Here is a 10,900-nt window from a genome sequence, read left to right as displayed (position 1 = left end):
TCTATTTTATAATTTGGAAAAATTATTCTGACTTCTGTGTGAATAGGCTAAAGATGTTGAAGTAGTTAGAAAAGAGAGTTCATCTACTGTAAATTCCAACAGGACAGCTGCATGTACATTTGGTTATACCCAATGTCTGGCAGTGCCTGGTCCACTGAAAGCACTCAATATACATTTGCTGAATGTTTGGATAAACAAATGAGATTATCTTCCTGTTCATTTTTATCTGACCCCAAAATTTCTTGAAAACCACAGTTTTTAAAGGTCTGAACATTTACTATCTGTGAAGAAAATACCTTTAATATATGGAAGGAAATATTTTTTCTGAAGGATCTTGCAGCATTGATGATAAAATATCCCTAAAAACATTTTTAGTGTATCATTTTGATGACAATGAAAAGACACATTGTCCCTCTGAGTTCCCAAAGTCCCAAAAGACATATGACAAAGAGAACAACGTGATAAATGGAAAGTATTCACTGGAAAATGGTGAATTTCCATTTGCATAAGTCAATTTTTAAGAACTATATAACTTTTTATAAGTTTTATTGTTGTATTATCCATGCACCATCAAATTCACCCTTTCGAAATGTGCAGTTCAGTGAACTGTACTCTGTTGACAGAAATGTACAACCATCAACACTACATAATTTCATAATATTTTTATCAGTGTCTCTCACAAAAGTGATCCTGTATGTATTAGCAGCAATTCCCCCATACACTCTGCCACCCAATCCCTGGTAACCACTAATGTACTTTCTGTCTCAATGGATTTGTTATTCTGGACATTTTGTAAGAACAGAATCATATAATATGTTGTCTTTTGTGACTTTTTCCACATAGCATAATGTTTGAAAGGCCCAATCGTATTGTAGCTTGCATCAGTAATTCATTTCTATTTTATTGCCAAATAGTATTCCATTGTATGACTAAAAACGATTTTATTTATCAATCAGTTGACAAACACTTCGAACATTTCCACTTTTTTGGCTATTATGAATAAACTTGCCATGAATATATATGGTTTTGGTTTTTGTATTAAATTCTCTTGGGTATATACGTTGGCCTGGAATTTCTGGGTCATATAATAGTCTATATTTAACTATGAGGAACTGTCAAATTGTTTTGCAAAGTGGCTACATCATTTTAAATCCATCCAGCAATGTATGAGGGTTCAAATTTCTCCACAGCCTCACCAACACTTGTTATTGTCTATTGTTTATATTATAGCCATTCTAAAGGGTGCGCGGTGGTATCCCATTGTCTCATTTTAATTTGCTGACTAATGATGTAGAAAAGCTTTTCTAATGACTAATGTAGAACATCTTTTCATATATTTATTGGCTATTTGTATACCTTTTTTTGAGAATGTCTATTCAAACCTTTTGCCCATTTTCATTAGGTTATTTTTTATTGATGTGTTATCTAATTGTATAAATTAGTGCCTGCCCATAAACATTAGCTTGGAGAGTGTATACATGAGAGGAATGTCTTAAAGCAAATGCTTCCAGTAATTCCATTATGCTCTTGGAATTATATAATAGTTCTAACATTTTTCAATTTTCTATTTTTATTATGTTTTATCTTTAATTTGTATCAATGCTTTACTGATTGGTCTTACTGGGTATTGGGCATACAAACTTGTGGGTTCCCTTATATATTTATTTTTACTATTTTTGTCTCAATTTATTATTACATGTATGTTGATATTTGACTCATTCCTAACAGCTATTCGTTATGAATTGCATCCTTTATTATATAGTATGCTTCTTCATTTGTTTTTCTCTGTTTTGTTTTTCTTGTTGTCCTGTATTCATCCTCTGGGAATACTTTCTCCAAGTCTCACATATTTAGGGTAGCTGACCGCACTTGTGGCTCCAGGGTGGTAATATAACCAAAGGGTGGCAGGTCAGAGAGGCTCAGAGAGAAGAGAAGACTCAAAACCAGAGTGATGAGCAAGAGCATAGGGCATTCTGATCAATGAAAAATGAGCCCTATTTTTTCTTGCTGAACTGGAAGATGATGAGCCTGTTGGTTTAATGGACTACCTTATTACCAAGTGGGGACAGCCTGACTGAGAAACATAACCAACACAGACAAAATCTTCACTGAGAAGTACAGAAGAATCCTGATAACATTTTATGAAGAACTAGATCAAGTCAGACCTTCAGTTATCTGTACCATTTGACGTTTTAGTTATATGGTCTAATATTCACTCCTCTCCTTAAGAGAATTCAAATGAATTTGAATTTCTGTCACTTCCCACCCCACCCCCGCCAAAAAAAATCCCATCCATTAAAAGCAATAATTCTTCTAATGCCTTTTTTTTCCTCATTGTTTTAGCCCCAAGTATAATTTTCAAAAACAAAATAAAAAATATGACTCTAAAATATATAATGAGTAGTTGTGAATGATTTTTCAATTCTTTAATAAGGAAATAAGCAGCACAGTAAAGCTATCTGAAAGGTGAATACCAGAAATTAGCATTATAGTCAGTGAAAGAAGAAACACTGGAATGATATTCTGTTAGATGTAAAAGATAAGATTAATATTTTTCAGGTAAATAAAACAGTAACTTTGTGGTTTTCTCAGACAAAAATAATAATTCAATGGCACAAAAATTATTTATATAAATGTTCTATGAATTAACATCTAGCCTTACAGAGCATAGTAGTGAGCCCTTATAGTGAGTAAAATAGTAAGTTTTTAAAAACATCACATATACTTAGAGATGACTGAGATGGCTTGCTCTATTAAATCAGTGAAAGAGTATGGAATAATATTTTTCCTTCTTTTCATTTTTTGGATAATTTTTTCAATACTTACTATTTTATTGAGGGAAGTTAAGTTATAACTACATTGCATTTGGCAATATAGTAGATCATTGTTAGAATCCTTCTCAATCCAGTTAGAGAACAGAAGTTTCTAGTCCCTAGATCAAAACCTGAAGGTCACCTTGGAATGCACAGTTCCTTGACAATATCTCGCATCAAATATCTACCGCTGGTTGATGAAATGAGATAGGATATTCTTCAAATCAGACTGTCCACACTGTACAGCTCAAAGATGGTTGAAGTGTTTAGTACATAACAGCACTGACTCCCTCATATCCTACCATGCACCTTTCCTAGGCTTCTAGTTTTTCACTATTTACATTTCCCTTGGGTAATTTTGCAACAATTGCAGCACTAAGTACAGCAGTGCTTCATGTGCTTTTTCCAGTCTCTGAACAAACACAGAAAGTGGCTGAAAATCGAATAAGGAACAAACAAGCCTCAGTTTTAAAAAATGGGAAGTTCTACCTGTTTCAAAAGATAGCTGATGAAGACTTAGATCTCAGCCACCCGCCTTTCTGGTCCACGCAGGCCCTGTGGGCACAGTCAGGGAGAAAAATGGCAATGGAGCAAAGATCATATGGCTAGAGAGAACATTCCTGAAATGAGAAGGCTGCAAATTCCTATTATTTCTTCTTTAGTTGTTAAATGTGAAAATAGAGGAGTCGAAACCCCACCCTACACCTATCATAATGCCTCTCACAACCTTCCCCACACACATTCAAGGACAGCCAGACACAAACCAAGGGAGACACTGAGAGTCAGTGTCTTCTTTGATCATCATGAGTTGGATTAGGTCTCCAAGGCCACAAAATGAAAAGCTTATTGAAGAAACAGAGGATCAGTGGCTAGTATTGGCCAAAAGCTTGAACTCTCCACTGTGGAGCTTCCCACACGAGAACACTTACAGATGTGGAAAGACATACTCAAAGTGGGGCTGTGCAGTCTATTGTGGTCACAGAGTCATGGCAACCTGAGGTGAGCCATTGGCATCTTTGGGTCTATGAAGGGTCCACTGATGCTGTGATGCTCTGTGTAATGCAGATCCTAGAGGCTCCCTGCTCCACAATGGAGTCTGTGCCAGGGGAGCTTAGCCCAGGCCTAACTCCCCAAGGAATGCTGTGGTTTTTGGATGTGGTTTTTGTAATCAGAGTTCAAATTTCTGTATTGAAGGCCTTCTATTACTGTGCAGGAGCCGGCCACTGGAGTGTCTGTCCCTCTAGAGGGAAAACAAACACATTGTTGAGAAGTTTTGTCAATTTGTAAGAGAGTTTGGAGAACTTAAATTAACCATACTGGAAATCAAACTTGAGAACTTACTATAGGACACAGTAAATGTGAAAATCATGAATAAAGATCTGGAAAGCTATAGCTCTTCATTTGGGCTTAAACTAGATACTTACAAAAAGCATGAGAAAATCCTAAATGTATACAATTCAGCTGATGGCTGACAGTATAAGCAAGATTAACTCTATAGGAGATACACGCAAACAAATTCAACATCAAGTAGCTGCAATTAAGACAGCCTTCAAAAACCATGGAGAACAGCTTCCAACAACAATGACAAAGGCTTTAGAGGAAAATTCCAGTCTTCAGAGAAGCATAAAGCTGCTTTCATAGGGATCTCAAAAATGGAAGGAAAGAGTGGGCAAATTTACTAAAGAGAGAAAAATCAGAAAACCTGCCTAGGGAGTGAGGTCTTAACAGCAAAGTCATATCAAGCCTGTTAGGTGAGCACTTGCTAGAGATGAGCCACTCAGCTGCTATTCCTGGGAAGGACAACATGGACTGTAGGACATAGAATTGGATATATCAAAGGCATCAGAAAATAGAGACCTCTTAATTGATGAACCCAAAGGATTGCTGATTTATACGACTGAGTTAAATACCAGTTAACAAACTCTAGAAGAAAAAAAGACAACAGATGTACCAAAATTAACTGTAGAGCTAAAATTATCAGCGCCCTTAAAAATTATTTGAAAAATCTCCAACCAAGAAAGCATTGTTGCATTCAGAAAACACTCAGGTAGAAAAGGAGAGGCAAAAATGCCAACAGAAATACCAAGTCCTTTCTGAACTTCGTCAAGAAAAAGAAACAAATTTTTATGCAGTATCCAATTTAGAGAAAATTTACCCCAATTAAGGTGGAGGATAATCATTCCAAACCAACTGAAAATATCAGTGACACATACGAACAGTTATACATTTATAAAATTCAAGCAAAATTATTTTTTAGAAGAATTAAAGGAATCACTGGGTATTATTAAAACCTTCTCACTCCTAGGAGACAAAAAGCTCATGTTATTAGGATGAGAGATCTGTTGGCTCAGAGAAACCTTGATAAATTATCAAAGCAAATGCATACATGGCACAAAAATTGATTGAGGAAAATCTTCACATTTCTGAAAAGTATCCTTTCATTCTTTATTTTTTTTTAAAAAAAAAAGTACATTTGGCAGAGGTCTGAGACCACATCTAGGAATCATCCAGACACCAGATTGAGGAAGGAGGAACATCTCGCTGTGATGGTGAAGAGAATGGAAAGATACATGCCCAGTGTCCACCAGCTGTCAATCCCAATAGTCCCTCAGATCTAGCCAACTCCATCCTGACTCAGTAAGGCCTCCAGGAGAGCAAGACAGAGCTGTGTGGTTAAAGTAGTGTTCTTCAAAAGAAAACAGTATACAGAAGAATTCACTAAAATGAGAATGGATAGCCTAAAAAGATGTCAGGCCAAAAGGCAGAATAATAAGTTTCAAATATCTGAAGTTTTAGATGACTAAGACTTATTCTCTGTCTCCAAAGAATTACATTCTAGAGTACGCCCAAGGGAGCTTAGGATGCAGATATTCATTCACTGTAAGGATGACTTATCTAACAACTGTAGATGTCCACAAACTTGATGGACTACTGTTCTGAGACATCTTTATAAGCCTTCAGACCTTCACAAGACATGTAAAAAATTCCGATTCCACTCTCTTAGGAAATATGGTAGAAAAACAAAGAATTGTGGTATCAGTAATTATTCTCAAGTAATCCATATCACAATATTTCTCAGAAAGAATCACAAATTGTGTAACGTTTTCAAAGTTTTATGAAATATATATTAAAAAATTTGCAAGCTTGTTATCTAAAGTGTTCCTACAAAAAATTTAGACATACCTAATGAGGTATATGGGTCTTCATTGGCCATTACTACTGCCAATCATTTCACCTCAGAAGAGATTATCGAAGGGCCAAATTGGAGCTTCCCATGTGCAGGGGGCAAATTTCCAAAAGATGAAAGATTCAGAGATCATCAGGTATGTGTTTCTCTTATGGTTTACCAAAAAGAAAATACTTATAATTTTCTCAGAAAATTGAGAACATTTTTTTCCAGTCAAAATTCATCCAACCAAAATATTATACATCAAGTACCTCTATGAATTTCTTAAAGTGGAAATATGTATTTACAGAGATTAGACTTGGAATTACTAAACCTCAGAGATTATTTTGGGACTATAAAAGAGTCATTATTTGCTGGCTCTCCAGTAATTTATTTTGAATTTGTTAAATTCATTGATGTGTGAACTGGTTATCAAACCTTGATAAACAGCTTATAAATCACTTTGAAATTGGCAGAAATAAATATTAATGAGACAAATTTTCAAGGACTTTAAAGTTAGTTTCACTTCCTTTTGTCACTGTAAGTCAAAAAGAGAATCTGCTGTTTCATTTATAAAAGAATCTACAATTTTTTAGTAATGACTGATGTTACTCAAGATAGTCATAGGACTATTTATGATATGAAATCCACCTATTGGCTTAAAAGAGAACAATGCTCTTTGAAAATCCACCATGAAGTTTCATACGACAAAAGTTTTGTTTAACTCTTATTTATAAAACACAAGCACAATGATAATTCTAACCCTGTGAGATACTGCAGTAACCTGCTTCACTGAGGTTTGCTCAGGGATGGCCAAGAACAGGAAAAGAAAAAAGCAAGGTTCTCAGGTACCAAGAGCTTACAAATGTAGAGCCTTACCAACACCATTCCATTTAAACTACTCCCTTCTTTACACAGGACAAAACAGATGCAAAAGGTTTTAGTAGCTTGCCCAGGCCATATGACCAATGCATAGCAAACTCAAGACTTGAGAACATGACTATCTAACCATGTACCTTTGTTAATCTTTGAAATAGAAAAAAAATAGATAATTTCCTATGTGATACATTTTAAAGATACAGAAAGGCCATTCAGATTTCCAAAATACATAACAAAAAGAATCTTAAAAATCTATTCGATATTATATATATTAGAAAATTCTGGCCCTGAAAGATTAAATGGCATGCCCCAAATTAATATTAAATCTGAACTTGGTTTCAGATTTTTTGTGCCTATTTTCTCTTTTGGAGATACTCAATATCATAATATCAACATTTTTTTTCCTGGATCTAAGTGTTTATTCCTCATAACTATAAAATATTTTAAACCTTAAAAGTCTTTTATATCTCATTTTGAGTTGTTTTATTACATCCCTTCCAAAAGTTCTGGCGCATGTCTGATTTCTTTAAAGAGATGAGAGATTGCAAAAAAACAGGACCACTACATATGGTTGGTACCTATAAGGATACCCAGCTGAATGAAAAGGGGAGTGGGAGTTGAAATCCAGCTCGCCCTCTATCCACCAAGCCATATCATGAGGTGGCATCCACCCAACGGGGGCGTTATTCCTAACTTGTATAAAGGTACTACTCAGGCTCACACGAGAGCTGCAAAGACCCTGAAAGTTAGGAAGAAAAGGGAAGAGGTGGTTGGACATAAAGATCTTCAGGGTCCGATTTCTATGGGAATTTAATTAAAAGAACTGTCTTATAAAACTACTAATGAGAATGCTTATTAATTCAGTAAATCAGTTCCAGGGTAAGGAGAGGAGTATCATTTTATTTCAGGAGAAAAGATTTAGGGTGAATATCAGCAGCATGTTCTGCTTCTGTGAATGGGATATGAGAACTATCGCTATGGGAGCCTGTGAATATTTAAGAAAGGAGAAAGAAATAGAAAATTCTCATGTCCTCTGAATTGATAATTTTGTTTCTTAAAGTCTTCTTGAAATAAAACACCGTGATATTATGTTTTACATACATTTTGAAAAATTATCACACCATCGCTGTGACAGATTCGGGAGCATCTCTGAAGAAACATTTCTGAACACTAAGCTATCAAGTATCGAGTCTTCATTTAAAGATAACATATAAATGGCATTTTCTATTTTAATGCTGAATATCTTTGAAATGTTAACAATAATTATCCATTTTCTGAGTACCAGGCACCATACTAGGTAGCCTGCATTCATTTTCCCAAAAAATAATAATCCAAAAGTTATGTATTACTATTCTCTTTTACCACTAAGAAAATTGAGGCTCAGAGAATCTAAGGGATTTGTAACCTATGGGCAAACAGCAAATTCAAATCCATGCCAGTCCTTATTTGAAACCTGAGCCTCCTCTATCTCACTAAAGTAGTCTTATGAGAAAACTTCTACATAGAGGAGAAAGTGATATTTTAGCTAAGGAAAATTTTGATGTAAGATATAAAAATAGACTTTGAATTGAATATGATGAACCATGTATTCTCCTACTACTTCCTAAAATATTAACTTGTAAAACTGCTATAATTGTAAAGTACATAATCATGAGCTTATAGTCAACAAACTTTATGAATATAGCTAATCCCTGAATCCTAAAAAATCAGACAGAAAATGTGGAGTGGCTGCTTACCTGTTCTGATAACTTTTGTCCATTGAGGTGAGCCTGCATCACAGCATCATTAACAAGCAGGTGGAAGTTCAGGAGCACGTGTTCAATGTCATATGTCCCATGCATGGCATCCGACAGCTCTTCCAATGACCGAATGTATGCATGCCAGTGTGGATTGAGCTCTGCCATGTATGCCAAGCAGCCTCTCATGACGTTGAGGCAGTACCCCATACAGGGCTTGCTGAGCATCAGGCCCTGGCAGTGAGGACAGTACTGCATCCTCAGGAGAGCTCTGCCGCACTCTTTGGAGACGTGCAGATGGTCTGTGGTATTGATGACTTCAATACCCAGATTCAGTGCCTGTAGCAACGTGCGGCTGGGCAGCAGCGACCTCCCCATCTGCCCCATTACTCTTTTGGGGATATTACCAAATGGACTAATGTCCCGGCGAGCCATCCGGATGCACTCCGAGTATTCCAAAGAACTGTCAGTTATACCAGGGTTAATGAGATAATTGTAGACTAGAGGAAAAAGACTGTCAAAGAATCTGTTCACAAATTCTTCAGGATTAACATCCGCACCAAATAGATAGAGCCCTACATCAGTGAAGAACTCCTGAACTGTAGCAGCAGCCTCTAAGGCCATGTTCCTGTAGGTGTTGCAAAATAGGATGCTGGTATAGTTTTCTGCTTGCCTGATGAGAGTTTCAAGGGTTTCTGGAACAAAAGCAGAGGTAAAGGATGAAAGGGCTTAGTATTCATGTTATAACTGTTCATCCATCTGCTCCAGACAGTAAATGAGCTTAATGCATTGAAACTAACCTACAGATTTAAATGGGAACGCTCAGCCTACTAAACCCAATTTAGCTTTCGAAAGATAATGCCTGGTCAACGGCGGGCATTACGCACAGCACACTTGTTTTAGAAGAGATATATTTCTTAGAATCAAATACCTTTAAAAAGTATAGAAATCAAAAAGAATTTACACATATACTAATTTCTTATTTTATCCCATAGTCATTCATAACACACTAATGATAGGGAAAAAGTGTCACTGAGAAAATAACTTCTAATCATAAGCGCTTTATTTATAAAAGATGGTGATATTAAATACTTGATTCAACACCTACTGAATTCTTTTATAGTTTTTCAATTTTTTTTTTTTCCAGAATGGAAACTAGTAGATTATGTACTAGCTACCTCAAAGAAATTTCCAAAGGGAAGCCTGACAATCCTCAGACTTCTTAATATATTAAAATTAAAGAGAAAAAAACATTTGATGATTAAATTACCCCTAAGTCAAAACTAGTTTACAGTGGGAGAGTCATGAACAGTATTAATTGCTGAAAACAATTGTGTGACCACTTTCTCAACTATCTTCTGTTATTTTTATTATCTTTATCTTCAAAGACTTTACTGTGGGACATTTTATTTTCTTACTTAAGTAACTGTTGCTACCAAATCAGAGAATAATATATCCACAAATTAAGGGAAGTTGTAGTCATCAGCAAGTAAAAGTTGAATTTTAAAATGATAGCTTGAGGCAGTAGTTAATCACCTTGGATATACTAGTGATTACATTTTATAATTAGTCTAAATATGATACTGAACTATATCAATATATAATTATAAAGTACACAAAAATAATTATTCCCCATTAACCCAATCTCATAGTTATTTTTAATTAGGCTGTAAAAGGCCACACAAAAATTCAGTAACCAAACCACTGGATATATTATAAAAAGAGATGAAATAACGGTAAAATAAAATGAAATTGTAAAAAGCAGAGGTGCAGGGAGAGCTACTAATGAGTGGAACTGTGTCATGAATATGCCATAGCATCTTAAAACAAATAAACAAACAATCCACTTTCATGAAAAGCACAGGCAGATAAAACACAATACCATGTATTCTGATTCTGTTAAGAGTGATACCTGTTAAGTTCCAGGCTTTAGTGTGATGTATCAAGGCGCATGCTATAGTGCATGTTTTGCGTCTCTCTTAAAATTCATTTGTCGAAAGCTAACCTTCAATGTGATGATACTTTGAAGTGAGGCCATTGGGAGGTGATTTGGTGTTAAGGGTAGAGACCTCATGAATGGGATTGATGCCCTTATTAAAAAAAAGCCCCAGAGAGCTCCCTGGCCCCTTCTGCCAGGTGAGGACAGAGAAGATGGCTGTCTATAAACCAGAATGCCAGTTCTCACCATGTAATGGATCTACTGGCACCTTGATCTTGGACTTCCCAACCTCCAGAACTATAAAAAATAAATTTCTGTTGTTTATAAACCACTCAGTCGATGGTATTCTGTTACAGCAGCTAGAACT

General features: G+C 35.6%; 1 protein-coding gene across 2 annotated transcripts in view; it reads right to left on the bottom strand.

Moving 5' to 3' along the window:
- GPC5 (glypican 5) overlaps positions 1-10,900 on the bottom strand; it is a 1,186,964-nt gene that overhangs the window by 953,805 nt on the left and 222,259 nt on the right. For both annotated transcript variants that reach the window (XM_011355487.1, XM_023528006.1), the window contains exon 3: positions 8,595-9,289. In XM_011355487.1, coding sequence (XP_011353789.1) covers positions 8,595-9,289 — 695 coding nt within the window. The remainder of the gene's footprint in view (positions 1-8,594; positions 9,290-10,900) is intronic.

Source organism: Pteropus vampyrus, unplaced genomic scaffold, assembly GCF_000151845.1.
Source record: "Pteropus vampyrus isolate Shadow unplaced genomic scaffold, Pvam_2.0 Scaffold21, whole genome shotgun sequence".
In the NCBI taxonomy this organism is placed as follows: Eukaryota; Metazoa; Chordata; class Mammalia; order Chiroptera; family Pteropodidae; genus Pteropus; species Pteropus vampyrus.
The sequence above is the reverse complement of the archived record's forward strand: the minus strand, read 5'-3'. Positions and strand labels throughout refer to the sequence as shown.